A 21,486-nucleotide genomic window follows, 5' to 3' on the forward strand; every position below is an offset into this window, starting at 1 on the left:
TGATCGAAAAAAGTGAGGACGGAGAGAAAATGGAAGAAAAGGATGGGAAATTTTGACAAATTTCAATGGAATGGTGGGATTCACAATGAACTTCTCAGAATTTGTTGGACTGGTATTTGAAATAACTGATACATAAGGGTCCAAAGTGGAAGATTGACAAAACTATATAGCCTAATAATCCGATAGATACTGATAACGAACATGAAAGGAAATGATTTGGTGAAGCCCGCAGATTTATGGAAGTGATTCGGTGGCCTAAACAGGAATGAAAATCAAGCATTTAATTTTTTGTTGGTGTGATGGACGGTGGTGATGAGGACACCGTTGGCTGGCTAGTGCAATTGTGATCGCATCAGAATTTAGACGGTATTTCAGTCTTGTTTTATTTTTTATTTTTGAATTTTTTATATTTAATTAATTTTTTTTATATTTTTAGATGATTTTAATATACTAATTCAAAAATATTTTTTTAAAAAAATAAAAAAATATTATTTAATATATTTATTAAAAAAAAACTTTTAAAAATTTAGTAACCTTCCAAACATGCGATCGGGAAGGAAGTTTCTTCTAATAATTTTATTTTAAAGTCTGCACTGCAAACCGATGTGAGAAAGGGTGTTGGGAGTTAAATTTAAAAAGGAATGGGAAGGTACGGTGAAGGCAAATAAATAAATTAATTTGTTGGTCTCCGCCGGCAGATTGGCTGCCGCTTTTCACAGCCACATTAAATTTTATTGTATCGATAGTATCTGGGTAAATGGATCTTGCTGCTACATAATGTTTATTGCTGAAATAAATAAAAAAAATTAATAATAATTCCAATTTTATCAAATATTTTCTACAGTTACTTACGATCTGTTTAGAAAAACTGTGGTTTTTAAAAAGTTATAAATTTTAAGTTCTAAAAATAATATATGAAAAGGATTGTGGACTATAATATTAATTCTTAAAATATTATGAAGCACTTCAAAACAATAGTCACGCCCAAGAATAATTATATTAGTAAATAATAAATAAATAAATAAATATAGATATTATCAAATTTAACTTGAAATTTACTTGAAATATATATTATTATTTTTATTTTTTATTAAATAAGAAAGAATAATGGATAATAATACTTATATGGATATTCAAATCCAATAAATATTTTATAAATATCTAAATTTTTTATGTAATAAATAATAAATAGTATATAAATATTAAAAATTCAATCCGAGTATTCGTTATCTGTTAGAGAATAATATAAATCATATCCTAGGACCTTACCTAATAGCTTAAGCTTTTAGGTTGAGATGATTATTTGACATGGTATCAGAGCCTTGATGACCAAGCAGTCACGAGTTCGAATCTCACCATCCCCATTTATTTGATAAAAATTAAACACAAGGTAATATGAATCTGTGAAAATTTTAAGCCCAAAGGGCTTTCACTTGAGGGGGTGTGTTAGAGAATAATATAAATTATATTTTAGAACCTCACCTAATAATTTAACTTTTTGGGTTGAGATGGTTTTTTGACATTATCGACCGTAGTTATGCCTTGGATTGCAAGCCAAATCAAGCCTAGCCGAGCTGAAAGCGCTTACTAAAAATAATACTATAGAAGCTTCGATGTAATCCACGTCTAGCATGTGAATCCTCGTCACTTAGATTTGTTCACGTGTTCCTCTCTCTCTCTCTCTCTCTCTCTCTCTCTCTCACTCGCTACTAAGCGGCTAATCAAGCGGATTTTACGATAGAAAGAAGCTCGGCTTACATGCCCCGTCCTTTCTGTCTTCACCAGACCTTACCTGCTAAATGACAGGCTCTATTTCGGTTTTTCCTAGGTACAGTTTGATTCTTTTTTATTTTTTATTTTTTTTCTTAGTTTGTTTTATACATTCGTTTAATTTAATTAGTAAAGAAGTCTAAAAACTAGAATCATGCCTTACGGTAATTATTATAATTTTAAATAGGGGCAACTCTATATTTTGCATCGCATGTTTGCCTTTTCCATGGGATTTTTTAAACATACTTGAAGTAAATTACCATCTTATTCTAATTCATTTAATAAATTTAATAAATTTCTATCAATGTTTAGTTAATTGTACTGATTAATTAATTAAAAAAAGGTGCACTAGTAAAAGGGATCTTAAATAAATAAAAATTAACATAATGATAGGAATATTTAAAATCAATAATTTAATATCATGAGATAAACTTGATCCATTATTAAAAATTAAGAAAACAGTTTTTGGGTAGAATTTTGCTTGTTTTCCTTGTAAACTTAATAATTATCAGTACTAATAAATATTTAAGGTAAGGGAATGAATTTATATGTCCTTGTTAAATAATATTTATGTAGTCTTATTTATTAAGGGTAGAATAATACTTTCAGTTTGACCTATATATACTTTATTTGTATTTAGGTTAAGACTATGCATTCATAATAAACAGATTATTCAGAATTGTAGCCTCCTTTTTTGTATTTGATCTCAATTACTTTAACATGGTATCAGAGCTGGTTTTATGAAACGAGGCTTAATCCCGAACACAACTTCGCGGATCCAACTGGTATTTCCGCTTCTGCAAAATTTGGAGTGAGATTTTTTGGAGTGAGATTTTGTCTTCCGCTTCTGCAAAATTTGGTATTTCGTCAGTTTCTGCAATTATTTTGGTATTTCGTCTTCCCTTCAGCTTTTGCAATTTGGTATTTCCGTTCAGTTTCTGCAAATTTGTTTTGTGTTTTGGAGTAATCGTATAAGTTTGAGAAGATATTTGTTTAGTTTCTGCAATCTCTGTTCAGTTTCTGCAATTTGGTATTTTGTTTTCCGCTGCTTTTGCATTCTGGTTCTCTTTGATTGTTGATTATGGCTACTGAAAGAGATGATTCGCTTCAGTCTGTGAGTGTGAGGTTGGATGGGAAGAACTATTCGTATTGGAGCTATGTAATGAGAAATTTTCTTAAGGGTAAGAAGATGTGGGGATATGTTAGTGGAACTTATGTGGTATCTAAGAATACTGAAGAAGGAGATACTGTTTCGATAGATACATGGGAAGCAAACAATGCAAAGATCATTACTTGGATCAACAATTCTGTTGAGCATTCTATAGGTACACAGTTGGCAAAGTATGAGACAGCAAAGGAGGTTTGGGATCATCTGCAACGGTTATTCACGCAATCAAATTTTGCAAAACAGTATCAGTTAGAGAATGACATACGAGCTCTTCACCAGAAGAATATGAGTATTCAGGAGTTCTATTCAGATTGCTCATAACTCGGTTTTTCATGAGCGCACTAAGCACATTGAGATCGATTGTCATCTTACTCGTCATCATCTCAAACATGGCACCATTGCTTTGCCTTTTGTTCCTTCTTCCTTGCAGATTGCAGATTTCTTTACCAAGGCGCATTCCATCTCTCGTTTTCGTTTTCTGGTTGGCAAACTCTCGATGCTTGTAGCTGCCGCATCGTGAGTTTGAGGGGAGATGTTAAATAATATTTATGTAGTCTTATTTATTAAGGGTAGAATAGTACTTTCAGTTTGACCTATATATACTTTATTTGTATTTAGGTTAAGACTATGCATTCATAATAAACAGATTATTCAGAATTGTAGCCTCCTTTTTTGTATTTGATCTCAATTACTTTAACAGTCCTAACGTGTAAACTAATTTCAGGGTATTTTAGAATGAAGGTAATCACATGACAAGTGCTAGGGAATGTGTGTGTGTGTGTGTGTGTGTGTGTGTGTGTGTGTGTGTGTGTGTGTGTGTGTGTGTATATATATATATCTTCTTAGCTTAAATTAATGCTTTATTATTTCTATTGAGAGGATCCATATACCCTTAATTTTACTAAAAATAACATAATTGCTTCAATGATCATGAACCTATGCTTCCTAGCGTGTTTAGTAATTTTATTATATTGCTTGCTTTTCTTTTTTTATCAATTAAACTATTATTTTTTTTTAGTAAAAATCTATATTTTCAACCAAAATTTAACGAATTGGATCCATTTTAATAAAATAAAATGAAATAAAATAAATCTATAGTTGAAGAAATCAAAATCAATAGCCATCTTATTATCTTGATGTGATATAATGGGGCCATGTTATCATATAGTGGACCTCATAACACAACTTTTAACCCAACATTTCTTACGATTAAGTCTGTCATTTTCATGCAAGAAATATAAATTATTGCTCTCCTCACTTTTGTTTTTTTGCACCGATTTCTTGCTCTCCTCTCTTTATCACACATCAATGAATCTGGCGTGTTTCATCTTCCCTGCTTATTTTTCCTTGAAAGCGAAACATAATTGTTTTGATGGTTCAAAATCTCTCATGTCCAACCACTTCTCAGAAATATTGCGGACCCAAGGAAATCTTCCTTCTACGGTCTTGCGATGGACCACGTCCTTGTGCCTATAAAATTGACCATTGAACTAAAGATTGAACACATATATGTCTTTGATATGTACCAAGCATGCTAGAATCAGGACTGCTTATTGACTTTGTCGGCATTGTCGTGAATATTGCAAGGTTGTAGACTGATGTTATTGCTCCCTAAGGAAACAAAAGTGCCCAGAAAATGATGGTGTATGGGGTGCACGAATATTTGAATAATGACCATAAGGGGAAAGCAGAAGGAAAAAGGAAAAAGCTCATGGAATAAGTGCTCCAAGGTAAGATGGCTGTAGCATTCCTGAGGATACATTAACCTGCAAAAAAGTGAAAGTAATTATGAGTGATTCGTGTTCTTGGTACAAGAAAGGTAAATTTTCAAATTAAGTGATCAAAGACGAGGAGAATTTCGCATAATCTTTTAGAAAGATGTTGTCAAAAGTCTCGACATATTAAAGTCATCAGCAAATGAAAGGCCGAATCGTACTCATGATATAATAGTGTGCTGTGTTGGCTAAGGTGCTGAATAAGTTTCATATAACTCTACCTCTTGTGATCTTATTTACAAAGATATCATAAACTTTAAATATCTCTCGATATAAGTGTAACAACGTAGATACTTTGCAAATATGCGTGGAAGACTGATTGCATTTTAAAATTCAAGGTGATTGGAAAAAATATTTATGTGATCGGATAATTAGTTAATTATTTAGTTTTTTTAATCTTGTTTATTTTTATTAGTTAAGTTGGGTGGTAACTTGGTATCTTTTAAAATTCAAAGTGTTTAGAAATAATATTTATGTAGTTGGATAATAAGTTAATTACTTAGTTTTTTCAATATTATTTATTTTTCTTAGTCATTCTTAGTCAAGATGAGTGGTAGCTTTAATATAGGAAATAAGTACCTGCAATAAATTTCCTTTGATAAATATGAACTTCTAGATATTTAAATAAGTATCTTTATAGAGAAAGAAACAAATACTTATAAGGATAATCCATTGGAGAAACAAATACTTATAAAAATTCTAGGAGGTTAAGAGAAACTTATATTGGAGGAACTCATACTTAGAAAAATTTTTAAGAGGTGGAGGAGAATCCATGGAGAAACCTATTCTTGGAAAAGTTTTTTACAAGGTTGAGAGGAATCCATACTTAGAAAAACATCTAAGAGGTTGAGGAGAACCCATATAGAAACCTATACTTAGAAAAGTTTCTAGGAGATAGAGGAAAAAACCTAAAGGAACCCATACTTAAAAGAATTTCTAAAAGGTTAAGGGGAATCCATAAAGGAGCCTTCCCTAGCGATAGTGTAAAGCCCATGGCCTCTTAGATGATGATGCGGGGCTTGGGAGTCCCTTGCTAGAGAGTTTTATTTTTTAATCATGGATCACATAGGAGAGTGGGAGACTCGTGGTCTCTTGGGTGATAAGGTGGGGCTTGAAATCCACTTGCTAAAAAAAAAATTTCACTGAAGAGGGGGAGGCATGTGGCCTCCTTGATGATGATATGGGGCTTCACGGGCATAAGTACCCATGGTAATGAGTAGATTCATTACCTTTACAATTCAAATTTTTTAACTTAGGCTTCAAGGGCTTGGTTGTAATTTCATCATGGTTTGTTTGTTAATATTGTTTAGTCCTAAGGGTATTTTCGGTTTTTGCAACCTAAAAAAAAAAAGCTGCTGACGCTTGCCTCGCGCGAGTCAGCCGCTACACCGCTTTCTTGTGGTGTGTTTGGCTGGCTCTAATGGTTGTAACTGTGATTCCACCACATCATTTGATTTATGTTAGTGCCCTTTTCTTCTATGGGTAGAGCGTGTATGGTGGTTAAGCGTAATGTGACCTGACTTTTCTTTTCCTTTTTTTTTCCCTCTTGGATTGCCTGCTAGCTATATAAAAATTCATACCAGCTTTTTAATTATTTTTGTAGTTCAATCATTCTTATCTTATTTATAATTGTTTTATTTACATTGAAAATATAAAGAAGGATTTCTTTCGTAGCTTCCACATCTTTAAATATTCATGAAAAATCTAGGTCGTTCAGACTCTTTCCCTCCCTCGGATCCCTTGGCTGCTGAACAACAGTTTCCCTAGTCCACATACGTAGTTTCCCATACTTTTCTAGAGATAAATCTTAGAATAGAATCTTATAAAAGCAAAACGTATGAGATTCTTAACTTAATTTCCATAACAAACAGTGCAAGTTAACGTTCTCAACTTCCATAATTCCACACTTGGAAGTTCTCTATTCGCTTTTGTATACCCGTCAAGTAAATGCAGCACTTGCTTTAGCCTTCATCATCATGGCACCGAGCAGAGAAACACTTGTTGGCTCTTACTCAACGGAAAATCTCCAAAGAACGATATCTGACATCTCACTTGAGCCCAGCAAAGAAGCAAGTGGTCATGAAAAGCTATTTATCATCATAATAAACAAGTGTGTAGTATTCTTAATTACTTGAGGACATTGATGAAATGGGTTTTATTGGATGCATGTCCACACAGGGACATTGACGTGGCCAAGTAGGTTTTGTTTTGTTCTGTCTTATTCAACGTTGAGAGCATCTTCGATTAGTTTATGAATTAATTAAACTAAATTATTTTTTAAATGACTTTCAAAGCACATTTTTTATATCTATCTGGTACTATATAAGTTTATTAAAAGAATAAAAAAAAACAGAGAATTGATATGCACTGGATGAGAAGTCGTTCATCACGGTAGGAAGTTATAATCTGGCTTTACGGTATGAGGTTAGAATTTAGCTTTTAATTTTTGTTCGCAGAAGGGACATAATCAATCAGGACAGGAACCGTTTACTAGTTCCATACATAGTTATCAAACCCGGTTTGGAGTTGATCCTGTCAACTCGGATCAACTCAGAAAAATTTTAAAAAAATATTTAAAATTTTAATATTTCATATGAAAAAATTAAGAGAAAATCCATGTGAATATAGACTATATATATTGTAAATAATGAAGTTTAAAAGAATATTTTAAAATTTTTTTTATCTCATATTGAAAAGATATTATGTTATACTTTTAAGTTGAAGTATTTAAACAAAATTTTTTTTTTTATCTTACATTGAAAAAACATAACTTTGTTTTTGTGAATATAGAGTATATATACTAAAGCGCTTCAGATCCCACATTGAAAAAATATTATGTTATCCTTTTAAGTTGAAGTATTTAAACCAAAAAGTTTTTTTATCCCACATTGAAAAAACATAACTTTTTTATTGTGAACATAGAATATATACGAAATGGTTTCAAATCCTATATAGAAAAAATAATTTTTTTCTTGAAAATATAGAGTATATTTATATAGTGAACTTTAAAAAGTGTTAATAACCAACTAAAAAAATATGAAAAAAAAAAGGTATAGGAGAAAAACCATATTTTTTAAAGAAAAAAAACAGGTTTCTCACTCGGGTCATGGGTCAACCCGCCGGGTCGACTGGGTAATAAGCAAGTTTCTGACCACAGGCACTGGTCCTTTTACTGGCATGGCCGACTGGATTCGGGTCTCAAGAGAGCCCAGGAATTTCTGTTCATGGAGAGTTATGGCGGGCTACTCTCCATATAAACCAATTCTATTTCCTGCTTGATTACGCCCAATTCTTGAGAGGGCCACCAGGAAGTAATATTTTGAGTTTGTTCTAGCATTTTGCTCGAGTTTAATGAACCAGATCCATTCATGACTGGACCCTCTCCGCTCTGGGCTCAGTCACTTGTTTGCAGTAGAGGAAAATGGTGGTTCCAAACAGACCATTCCACTGTAATCTTGCATTGGGCTCAATTAATTGCGTGTTTTATTAAGAAATTATCCACTTTTCTCCAAAAAAATAACAGGGATTTGTCCCAAAGAATTAGTTGGTTAAAGAAAACTTATTTAACATGAGGTTTCAGGAAAACTTTTTTTTTCTTTTCATTATAATATCTTTTAATTATTTTTAAATGGTGACGAATTTTCAACTCAATAGGATAGTATAAAGCAACGAAAAATAAATATACATCCATCCATGCATTGTCTTTTCTTTTTATCCACAATTTGGAACATAATTAAGATGGAGATTTTTTTTTATCTCACCACTTAATTATGTGTTTGTTTTTTAAATTTTAAGTATTTCAAAAGAGTTCCTGAAAAATTATAATGATTAATTAAAGTTGCACCAGCGAATTATCAATTATTCAAGGACAGGCCATTTAAAAGGAAGAAAGAAAGAAAAAGAAAAATACACAGAACGTGTCATCCTAGCTCATCTACAACCTTGGCCATGTAGAGTTCCGGCCGGCAATCAATTCCAGATTCCCGTTGAGGCAGGCGACCTCATGATGTAAAATCCTCATTTTCATATCTTTTTTCATTCAAAGACAATATATTTTAAACACTCTTCTACTCTTTTAAAACACAAATATCTAATCTTAAAGATAATTTTACTCCTTTTTATTTAGAACATAGAGATAAAAATAGATTTTTTCCCTGGATTTGTGAGCTAAACACAATGTTTTCTGTCCTGTACTTTTCATTTCAATTTCAAATTGGTTTGTGAGCTAAAAATGAATTAAAGTAATTTTGATTATCCATGTTTCGTTTCGTTTGACTACTAGAAATTTATTTCTTATTGACATGGTATTTCTTCAGTAATATGGGTATATTTTATAGATAATTCATTTACCAATGAGAATTTCAGATGAAATTCCTTTAGTAAAATGCTAATCAGTGATTTTTTGCAAAGAAATATTCTATTGGTGAAAAAAATTACTGACAATTTTTTTCTCAAGAATTTTATTTTAAAAAAACTCATTTTTTTCAATTAAAAAAAATTCTGTAATTAAAATAAAATTTATTTCTTAAGAAATAAATTATATTTTAAAATAAATAGAATAAAATTTGTAAAAATAAAAATCCAAATATTTTACTCAAACAAAGCTCATAATCCCAAAGTGGCTTATATTCCTGAATCTTACTGCTATACTCGGATGTACCATCCTCGGGTAGCACTCAAACTACTCAATTTATCCTTGTATGGTTAGTACAAGTATTAAATATTTACACATCCTTTTGCCATAATTGAGCTTATAGAATATTATGGCATCCCTATTTCTAGTGGATGGTCATCATGACATCATTTTTTAAATTAATTAAAAAGGTATTTAAATATATGGTAGCAGTTGTAATGAAGCTTAATTAAAAAGACTAAATAATAGAGATGAAGCATGGTAATGAGAGGAACTATTATACAACTCTAATAAAAAAGCATGTTGGGTTTCATCCCTTTTTTTTTTGAGCTATAACCCATATAAATTAGAAAAAAGAGGAACAAAGACTTATAGCCTTTTAGGTTATAAAAATGACTAGGTATAAAAATCCAACTTTAGCTTATTTTCATTGTCAGACAATATATACAAAAAAAAAAAAAGAAGAAGAGGAGGAGGAGGAGGGAGAGATATTGGCAAAGAGATAGAGAGAGTAAAGAAAATAAAATAATATATATATATATATATATATATATATATATATTATCCTTGTGTCTTAATTGAATGGTGATTTGTTAAGGTTTTGATATGTTTTTTTAGCAATGAGCTTTTCCACAAATGTGTTGATTGTTGAAAAGCTTTTACCTTTGGGTATTTCTAAAAGCTATAATCGAGATCTTTTTTTTTTCTTTGTTGTTGTTGATGGAATTCATGATGAATTTGATGATTTTATGTATTATCCTCTAATTAAGCTAGGGAAGAACTTTGTGATCCCATTATTAAAATTACTGAAGAGTTTGAGTGGAGTATGGTAATGTAGTTTTTCCCCATATCGAGGCTTTCTAAGTAAAAATATCTTATGTTTTGTGTTTGTTTAATTTATATATTTTTTATTATGTTTATTTTTTTTATTTGACCTTAGCATAGCGATTTGATAAACTAATTAATACATAAAAGAGTAGAGGAAATAAAAAAAATAAAAATAAAAATAAAATAAGAATGCATGGACATATATAAAAATTAAATAAAAGAGTCTAGTTTTTTTTTTTATAAAAAGAATGCATGGGCATATATAAGCATTAAACCAAATTAAAACAGTAGCTTCTATGCCTCTTTTTGTCGTGTTTAGTTGTGTGCAAATGGCAAAACCAAAAAAAAAAAAAAATTTGGTTTTTTTTTTTGGATAAAACTGAAAAAAAAGGATTTTTTTTTGAAAAAACCGAATCTCAATAATTGGTTTGGGCCCATTCATGAATTTGGATGATTCCCTGGACCAAAAACAAAATAAAAAAGAATGAAGCCGCACCCAATAAACTGATTTCTCCCTCTATGAGCAATGTTTTATTAACTAGCATTTCAAATGAAAAGGCCTCATCTCTTGAGTTACTTCTCGTTCAATAAATGAATCCGTGGTATTATTATTATTATTATTATAAGTTCGAATCCACAAAAATTAATATAATAAATGCATTGGCTGTTATCGGAAACTAAAACATTTAATTTCAATTCATGAAAGTGGTCTGAAGAAATTGTGGACCTTAAAGGAAAAGTCTTGGCATATTGTGCTGCTGATGCCTTGCAGTGTGAACAGAGCTTTTTCATGGCCACGGTATCCCTTGGCGGCCACTAAACGAAAGATATCGATCGGAGCCCCATATGATGCAGCCAATGCTAGACCGCCGTTAATTCTGATTCATCATGAACATTAATGACTCAAACATGCTCATCTTATATATAAATATATAAAGCCCATCATCATCATCATCATCATCATCACGAGAAAATAAATCTCTATCAACTTCTCCAAGTTGTGGGAGCACTTAGGCACTGGACCGAGCTAGCTTTCTGCTCCCATGATCTGCATGCACTTCTCATCTTTATATCCCTTTCTCTCCGTCTTTTCTCGTCTCCTATTATATGATATTGCGTTCGGCCTTTTTTTTTTTTTTTAATTGAGCAAAAGAAATTCACTTAATTAGTATAATTCTCATACACAGAAAAGCTGGTTCAACAAAATGAAATGTTATGTTATAAGCCATGACCAGTAACCTTTTTTTTTTTATTCGAGAAAACCTCATCCCCTGGAAAGCGTATTTTTTGAGCCTAGATGAGCGAGTAAAACTCCGGCTGTCCCAGACTTTTACAAGAGGTGCACGTCCTGACTCGAACTCGAGACTTGCTATGCAGATCTCAAACTCTTTGTCATCACGCTACGCCCCTTGGACATATATAAATAAATATTATATAGATAATAGCTATTTTTATATGGAATAAATTGAAGGATCTATCCTAATATATTAATTGGACGGCACCACAAACTAACACATTAATTATGATATCCTTTAGGCATAATGTAAATGTATTTATTCATAATATCTTTAAAATTTAAAATTTATCAATTATAATCCTTAAGTGTAGGAAGGATAAATTGATCAGGAGTGGCGATTTAATGAAAGCGGAAGGAAAGAAAGGAAAAAAGATGGATGAATTACTATTTCTTTAGTTGTTTCACTAACAAGGAAAGAAAATGGTAGAGGTCAATACATCTAAATTGAAAGCATTAAAAATAATAAAGAAATGTAATGATACGAGTAAATCCATCTAAACTGGAAGGATACGAACAATCCCTCCATTCCTTTCTTGGAGTTTTATCCTTCTCATCAAAATATATGATACACTTAATCTCTCATCTTCAATCCTTCCTCTCTAATCCCTCTCTCTCCTAACAAAGAGAGTGTATTTAATAAACCCAACAAATTAAATACTAATCTTATTACCACAATTTTTATATTTGTTGACAGGGTTTTTTTGTTGATATTAATTTGTATTATCATTCTATTGGTAATTAATTTATCAATGATATTACCGATGGAACTGCTCTCTCGATAAATCTTATGACTAGATATTATGTTTATGCTTACCACTATGACTAGATATAAGGGATTGTTTTAGTTGTTAAATAGGTCTATTTTATTTCATAATTTTTTTATTATTTGTACTCTTAGAATTAACATTAAAAAAATATTTTTAAAAATATATCAGGTTAATATAAAAAATAATGTAAAAATATATATCTTTATCTTCAAATAAAATCTTAAAAGGAATGGAATAACTTTTAAGAATGCAAAGAACTTCCTTCGTTATACCGCTTGAAAATTTACTGGACCTCTGAACCGAAAACTTTATTAGCTAAGCACGTCAATAGCTGATATATGAAAAATCTGCAGTCAAACACCTTATCCTAGATAAAGCAACTTTTCACATTAATTTATTTATTCATTTTATAAGCAATGTTTTTTTTTTAAAGAAAAAAAAAAAAAAACTGGACAACGGAACCATGAAAACCCCAACAGTTGGATTAAACTTCCATCGTCGTTCTCATCTTTGAATTCTTTCTTTTCTTGAAACATAATAATATTTTTGCTTCACTATATGTCATATATAATGATCAATCACTAATTCAATCTTTATCCATACAGCGAATCAAAAAAATGCACGTAGGATTGATGCAACTCGTGAATCCTCACGAGGGTAAAAAATTCCATATCTTTTATGACGCATGAACTGTCATATGTTTATTCATATGCATAGCCATCTCCATCAACTGTTTCGTATGACAATTTGCTCTCCATTCAAATACCCTAGCTGCCCAATGGTGCAATTTGCTCATTAATATTAGTTGCAAGGAAAAGCAACTCTTACCCGTAATTGCGAAGATATTTTTAACTGTAAAGTGCTTTCTGATCAGCATGAGCCTGACAGATTTCTCAAACTATATATGCTTGCATCAACCTTAGAAATATCTGTTAATATTTCTTGGATAAAATCCCTTCTATCAATTACAAAAACCCTATAAATCCCTTATTCCAAACAAAGAACATATGTAAGATCTATATAGTTTACATTCAATCAAAAGTTTTCATTTTTGGAAGGAATGATACCTGCATTTCTATCGAAACAAGAAGTGTTAGTTGTAATCATGGTATTGTCTATTCTCTCATTAATGTCACTTTGGCTCATTCACACTCTCTTTTTTATGTAATTAATTGGTGTTGTTGTATAATCATGGTATTGTCTGTTCTCTCTCCAGAGTGAGCAAAGGCTTCTGAAAGCGGTGTCTTCTGTTTCATATGAAATTGGCAAATATGAGACTTTGGAAGACATTGCTACCATTGATGAAGTCAAGCAAGCAGAATGTGAATGTTGTGGACTCAAAGAGGATTGCACGCCAGATTATATCTCGGAAGTTAAAGGCTCTTATTCTGGTAATTGGGTTTGTGGCCTTTGTTCTGAAGCTGTCAAAGAAAGAATGGCACAAGGTCCGAAAGTCGCCATGCATGAAGCTGTTCGCTCTCACAAGGATTTTTGCCTAAAGTTCAACACCACTAGACTCAACCCTCAGCTATCTTTGACGTGTGCAATGAGGGATATAGCAAAAAGAAGTAGTGAGAATAGAGGCTCCAAGAATTCGTCCACATCAAGGATTGCTCGAAGCACTAGCTGCGTTCCAAGGATTGATCTCAACCAATATTAATCACCGTCATCCATTCAACTCGTGGTCATTCTCCCAACTATATCTCCAATCATTTATTAACTTGAATCTATAATTTGACGAGAATTAAGTATTAATAAGTTCATGCACGATTACGCTCTCCATCAGAAGAGCTTTAAACTTTATGTTTAACATAAAGCTAAAGAAGTTAAACTCATACTCCTGAGTTTGTGAGGGTATTTGGAATGCAAGAAAGAAGTTGGTCTTCGTAGGTAAGAAAACTGATTGGAATAATACCACTGTTTCAACTCATATTTTATTGTTTTATACGTACTTTGGTTAAAGGTATAGAACAGTAACTTTTCATACTGATTTGATTAGAGATTTAGAAGGTATTTTGTATGGTCTAATAAGTGATATGTTGTTGTTTATAAAAGCTTGTAAGTAGTTATTTTCTTTGTAACTTTCTTTTATGTTTTCATATTTGATTTCTAATTTCTAATAGCTTTAATGATTTATTGATTTTATTAATAACTAACTCCATTATTATAAAAAAAAACATGAAAATAAAGATATGAAATCCAAAAACTTTAAACTTATGATAAGTTGATTTTTGTGAAAAAAAAACAAGTTCATATGGTGAATGATTGAATAAGATCAGAGTAGATACTCATTAATACTTGCATGATGCAACTAAGTGCATTCTATGTCAGTTATGTGACACAATTTAAAAATTTATATGATTAAATTTATATTTAAAAATTATCTGAATATATCATAATTTTCAAATAAATTTACATTTTTTGGGTAATTTATGAGTAATTATAAATGCAACTCAAATTATTTATTCTTTTATTTTTTACGCATTCACATAAGAATAATTAAGACATTATTTTTTATTTTTAGTTGAAAATTGCTTTACTGATTATGATAAGTCTTTATATAAATAATCAAGCTTTTAATAAGAAAAAAACAATGTAAAATAAATGAGTAAAAAAAACAGACTTTTGTTTAAAAAATATATTTTAAAGTACTACGGTAATGAAAAAACACGATGTTAATCAAATAGTTATGTCTATGTTAAATAAAAAAATGCATAAATAAAAGACAGAATCTTAACTGAATAGATATATATTTTTTTATTCTATAATATAAATTATTAAGACTCCATCAAGTATTTATTTTAATAACTATAAAAGTGAATAAAAATAAATTTTGAAAACCACCCTGGAAAATTAATTAATAACTTCAAAATCACAGATAATCAGAGCACAGAGAAAGTGGCAGCCAGTTCAAACTCCTCGGAATGAGGAAACAGGTATCTTCTTATTCCATTTTGAATGGTCGAGATCAAATTTGTGAAATCTAATGGTTTTTCTTTTCCAGCACCTGGACATCTCTCTCTCTCTCTCTCTCTCTCTCTCTATATATATATATATATATATATATATATATATATATAGAGAGAGAGAGAGAGAGAGAGAGAGAGAGAGAGAGAGAGAGAGAGAGAGAGGTGGACCGGTGCCTATGCAGAATAGGGTTCATGTTTATCTTGGAGTACAATAATTGCTGGTATGGTCCCAAGTTGCCAATCCCTATAAATCATCCTTGTGCACATTGATCGAAGCTAAACCCAAGTAGGTCCAAAATCAACGTTAGCACGTGAGTCGCACACGTGCAATAGACTTCCACTTTAGGTTATAAGAACAGGGATGGACCGCACCTTTAATATTTTGAGTTTTCGATCTTGTTGGATTACGGTTCTTCATATTCACATTAGGGTCCATCCAGAAAACAACTTCCACACAAAAAAGTTCAACTGGCTGCGCAACATGGCTGGGCTCGGTTAGCATTAGCCATCTTTAGCTGGTTTTCCGTGGCAGTTCTTGTGATTATAATTTTAAAAGTGTAAATTTAAGAGAAAAAAAATTTAGTTACGGTTTTTTTTTTAAACATATTTTTATGTAAAACTATTATGAGATAAACTTTTGCATACAAAATAAATGAAAAAAGATCCTCATTAATAAAAAATATAAATAAATTATTTTAGCTTTTATAAAATTGATGTTTGAAATATAATAATACATGGTATTCAGTACAAAAGGTATAAATTATGTGGCTAATCAAATAGTTTTGATAACTAAATAGTCACGAGTTTGAATTTCATCATCTCTATTATAATTTTTTATTATAATTAATAAAATTAAGTATAATGTAGGGTAAATCTCTGCAAGTTTTAAGTTCAAAAGATTTTTACTTAAGAAGATATATTAGAATAATATAAAATTATTCTTGAGATTTCACTGAATAACTTAAACTTTTGGATTAAGATTTTATATAAAAAAGTATATTCTTTAATTAGTTTTTATAAACTAATACCATTTATTTTGTTGGGTCTAATTAGATAGACTATTTACACAGACAAATCTTCAATTTCCTATGACAAAATACCACAATTGAATATATCAATTAAACTTTTAGAAAATATTGAATGATTTATTTCAACTTCTAGTTTAGCAGGAATGGAGGATATATATTACTATGACCCTATCATGAATCATTTTATTTTATTTAATATATCTTTTAATCTCAAAAGAAATAAAATAAGAAAGAAAGAAAAAACTATAAAAATAATAGGCATGTACACAATACATGCATCCAGCTTAATATTGTTTCGGGCCTTTTATTTTAGTTTTTTTTTCCGATTAAAATAGGATCCTACAATTTTCAATATATATTAGTAGTTAGAAATAAACATAATAAAAGGAATCGCGTTACCACGATGAGAATTGAATTGGCTATCACTACAGAGTTAATTAAGAAGCTATTTTAATTTTTTTTTACAAGTTTTTTTTAACTCAACTTCTCTAAATAAAGGATTTGAATTTATGAACTCCTAGCACTTACAAGGAGTTCATTATCACTAAGCCATATATAGACCCATTAATCATTATTAATTAAGATTTATTATTATTATTATTTGTTATAAAATAAATCTTTTAATGAATAGGTAAAATTAATTCCACTTGAAATATAGTTTATTGACCACGAGAAGTTCTGACTCAAACCTCTTTAAAAGAAAAGGTATATTATTATTATTATATAGTTGAATTACAGCTTATTGACGGTTTAGACTTAATTGATATATTAATTATTGAGAAACGTACACGACTAGATTAGCAAAAGGATTGCAAATGAAGTAGTGGAGTACTAAACCAAAATTAATTAAGCCTTTTGATTAATCAAGAACCCCCATGATCAGTTCTTCTTTCTCCCAACTTGTTCATAAATTTATGTGGATATTCATCCACTGATCAATAACCAAATTAGAAGTACAGTCCTTGGTGGGTTTCATGTGCTTAAAATGAAGTGATCCCTTGCGAAGAATGGAGCAATTTTGCACGAAAGTGTTGGACTTGGTTAAGCCATGTGATGCTCGATTTGGCTCATCAGCAGTCACTAACATTAGCCAATATCCCATATGCAGAATCTTAGTGGACCCTTGCGCCCGACATTTATAGATCATAATGCAATGAAAATCTATTCCTTGAAAAAAGAGGAGCACAGAAGAAAGTACATGTCAATGTTCTTGCTAATAGCCCTCATCAAATCCAAAGCAACGTTAAAGTTTTCGTTAAGCGATCCTCTCTGGACCACTAACTAGCTAATTAATAACATAAAACCCTACATATTGCAAAGGAAATAGATCAGACCATTGTTCGAGGGAAATGGGTCGGTTAGGTCGACCACGTCAGGCCTACCTCATCAGCCAGCGAGGGAAAAGATTGTTTCTTCAATTAAAAAAAAAAAAAGAGTTTAAATATGAAGATTAGAAAAGTTTTATAACAAAAAGGGTTGAGTCCATTAGTATAAGTACAAAAATAAAGCACTAAACCTAGTTTTGGATGGTAATGCTCTTTACAGCATATTGGCATAAGTTAACTTTTCAATATAACTACAAAAAGGCATGGAGAATTATTAGCATTTGATCTTGCCCTAGTTATATTAATAACATATCCTAACGTATTAGGTGATTAATTAAACCAGATAATTTTATAAATTCTAAGGAAAGACATGTATATTAGAGAGAAACTAAAAGAGATTTTTACGGTTCTTGATATGTCATTTCTATAGATTTATACAACTATTTATAAAGAGGAAAAAAAAAAACTTTACAAGGAATGAAAGCATAATCATATCCTATAATTATAGTACCTAAATATTTAGACATGATCCTAGCTAATATGAGTGCTTATGATCCTAGCCAATAAATCCCTTTATCCTAGCCTACATTCAAGCCTTTCCTTTTACATTCCTCCTCAAATTGAAATGGGTAATCAATCATTATCAACTTGTTAACCAAGGAAGCTTATAATTAAGTAGATGCCATTGATCTGATGAACAAGTCATCATTTTGATCATGTGACGAAACATGTGATAAAACAAGTGTTTTGTCTTGTATGAGTTCTTAAATATAATGACAATTTATATTTATGTGTTTTGTTCATTTATGATGCTCTAGGTTGGTAGTAATACGAATGACACTTGTATTACTAGCAAGAAGGATAATGGGATTTGGTGAAGGGATACCATGTCATGAGTAAACTTTAAAAAAAAACAATTCCAGAACTTGTAAATGAAATTGATCAATATTCTATTACAATTGAAGACTTGCGAACTCTACCTTATTTTATACTTTTCACGAAATAAAAGAGGAACCCAGAAAAACACACCAGCTAGTAGTGGAGCGCTTAATGTTCAAATAACTAGCATGATCTGCACATGTAAAAGCATTAAATATAGGAGAAGAATTTGAAGAAAAGAATAGACCCTACCATATTTTCCTTTAAAATGTATGATGATGTGATGAAGTGCAGTAAGATCCAACCGACAAAGGTCATAAAAAAAACTCATAGGATACACAATAAAAGACATATCTCGATAAGTTAGAATATGGTAAACAAGATTTCCTACAAGATGTTTGTATAAATTTCGATCAAAAATAGGTTGTTCATCATCATGTTTTAACTTTAGATTGAGTTCCATTAGATTTGCACATGTCTTATTATCAATCAAGTTAGCTAAATTGATCAAGTCTTCAGTGTATTTTTGTTGATGAGACAATCCATTGATTGAGTGAGTAACCTTAAAACCAAAAAAATAAGTGAGTGGTCTAAGGTTTTTCATATCAATGCGACTATACCAAGCCCTTAAGGCTTGCTTCAATCCATTCAAGACTTTATTCAAATTTAAAACCTTGTCTTCATGTTTCTTTATTTCACAACTCTTAGGTTACTCAATGTAGACCTTCTCCTCAAGAAAATCATTAAGAAAGGTTGATTTGACATCTATTTGATAGATTCTCCATCCATGTTGGGCAACAATGACAATGATTAATCGAATGGTCTCCAATCTAGATAGGAGCAAAAACCTCATCATAGTTAATCTCATGCTTTTGACTATAGCCTTTTGTCACTAACTTTGCCTTGTACCTCTCTACCTCTTCTTTGACATTCTTATTTTCTTTGTAGATCCACTTAACACCTATTAATCTCTTTCTATTTGGTCTAAGAACCAATCTTCATGTGTTATTCTTCTCAATTGATGCAATCTCCTCATCCATAACAATTCTTCATTTTTCATCTTTTATTGTTGTTTCAAACATTATAGGATCACATATAGTAAGGTGACAATATAATGTTACATCATCAATAGTATTAGTTACCTCATATAAGTCCTCAAGGCTCATCATCTTTCTTGGTCGAGTGCCATTACTTGGGATTCCACTAAAAAGAAGAAGGAGAAGTTGAGCTCATTTGTGTAAATATGGGTGTAACTATATGTTCGGGGTGTAACTATAGGTTCTTGATGATCTTTATATCTTTTCTCCTCTTCATTAAGAACTGGTAGGAAGTTATATTTTTCACCATCTACCTTCCAATCTCATGTTCCTTCTTCATTAAACTCGAAATCTCTACTAATCATAATTTTTCCTTCATTATGGTTATAATGCTTGTAGCCTTTCTTTTGATCATAGCCCATAAAGATCATCTTTTTACTCTTGTCATCTAATTTGGTCCTTACTTGATCATATACATGCACATAATCAATGGTCCCAAAAACTTTCAAGTGAGAAACACTTGGCTTTCTTCCACTTCATTTTTCTTATGGAGTCATACTATCCAAGCTTTTAGTAGGATATCTATTTGACAAGTAGATAGCATAATCCATAGCTTTAGCTCAAAACTCTTTAGGCATCTTCTTGGTTTGAAGCATGCTTCTTGCCATGTTGAGAATGCTTTTATTCTTTCTCTTCACCATATCATTTTATTGTGGGGATCAAGGCATCGTTAAAAGTCTCTTTATATCATAATGTCAAAGTACGATCTTTCATCTTAATCTCATACTAATTGCTTCATCAAACTTCATGAACTTGTTTTTGTCTCTACATATATGGTTGTAGAGTCTATTGTCTAGATACAACATGTTCTCTTTGTCTTGCATTCTCTTATTATGCATTAGTAGTAAAGTGGTTTCTTTCTCTTTTTCTATCACAAGATTTCCATTCTCCTCAATCCTCTTGGTTGGACTCTATCAATCCCTAGTATAATGACCTCCTTTTAATAATTACAATATTTAACTTTTGATTTCTTAAACCTGGATCTTAGATTGCCACTATCATTGTAATTAGTCGACCGGGTTGCTTCATATAGTCTACCAGTTGACCTGTTGAGGCTGTTTCAGCCTCCTCTTTCAAATCTGCCTCTTGCTTCTCTTCCTCTATTTTGTCCACGTCCTCTACCCCCTTGAAAATATCTAGAACCATCTTACTTTGAAAAAAGTGCTTATACACCCACATCCTCTTAAATCTTATTGACTTTTTCCTCATGGACTTGTAATTTTCCCATGAGACTTTGTATTAAAAGAACATCTATATTTTGTGATTCCTCTATCGCAACCATAATATAATGGAACTTCTTTTGCAGTGAGCGTAGGATCTTCTCTACCACACATATCTCTCTCATCTTCTCTCCGTATCTTTTTATTTGATTGTATATGGTCAATACTCTTACAAAGTATTTTAAAATATTCTTCGATTCAAGCATATGTAACCTTTTAAAGTCATATCTTTCTCACATTGTAAGCTCATTGATTTGATTCTTGTAAAACTTCTCATGTTTGTTTGGCGGTGGTTGTGTTAGCCACTATTTCCAAAGTGACATCATTTAAACATTGGTAGATGATTGTTAGTGCTTGTTGATCTTTATTTCATGCCTTTTGCATGACCTTCCTTTGAGTTGAAGTCAACATTGCTCCATCTATAGGCTCCTCAAAGCCTTTTTCAACCGTCTCTCATATATCTTGGGAGCCTAACCAAGCTTTTACTTAAATATATCAAGTTTCATAGTTGTTTTTTGTCAACCTAGGACATTGAAGTAGAAAGTTTGGATTGACCATGTCAAATAATCAAACCTAAGCTCTGATACCACTTGTTGAAAGTAAGGCAAGTGTGGTATAAAATCAACATAACAATACAAGGTCAAAAACTCAAGAATAAGAAGAAGATTGAGAGGAAGGTATACTTTTATTAAGTGTTTCTCTCTAAGCTCTCTTAGCTATTCTTTCTCTT

At 31.1% G+C, this 21,486-nt stretch overlaps 1 protein-coding gene across 1 annotated transcript; it reads left to right on the top strand.

Moving 5' to 3' along the window:
• Positions 1–13,129: 13,129 nt before the first annotated feature.
• Positions 13,130–14,319, top strand: LOC7462295 (uncharacterized). Its single transcript, XM_002308560.3, has 2 exons — positions 13,130–13,346; positions 13,455–14,319. The coding sequence occupies exons 1-2, from the start codon at positions 13,299–13,301 to the stop codon at positions 13,896–13,898; spliced, it is 492 nt and encodes a 163-aa protein (XP_002308596.1). The 5' UTR covers positions 13,130–13,298; the 3' UTR covers positions 13,899–14,319.
• Positions 14,320–21,486: the final 7,167 nt, after the last annotated feature.

This window comes from Populus trichocarpa, chromosome 6 (genome assembly GCF_000002775.5).
Source record: "Populus trichocarpa isolate Nisqually-1 chromosome 6, P.trichocarpa_v4.1, whole genome shotgun sequence".
NCBI lineage: Eukaryota > Viridiplantae > Streptophyta > Magnoliopsida > Malpighiales > Salicaceae > Populus > Populus trichocarpa.

Coding starts and splice junctions, on each gene's coding strand:
- LOC7462295 (XM_002308560.3), top strand. CDS start 13,299: ATGATACCTGCATTTCTATCGAAACAAGAAGTGTTAGTTGTAATCATG. Junction 13,347..13,454: donor AAGTGTTAGTTGTAATCATG/GTATTGTCTATT, acceptor TTCTCTCTCCAG/AGTGAGCAAAGGCTTCTGAA.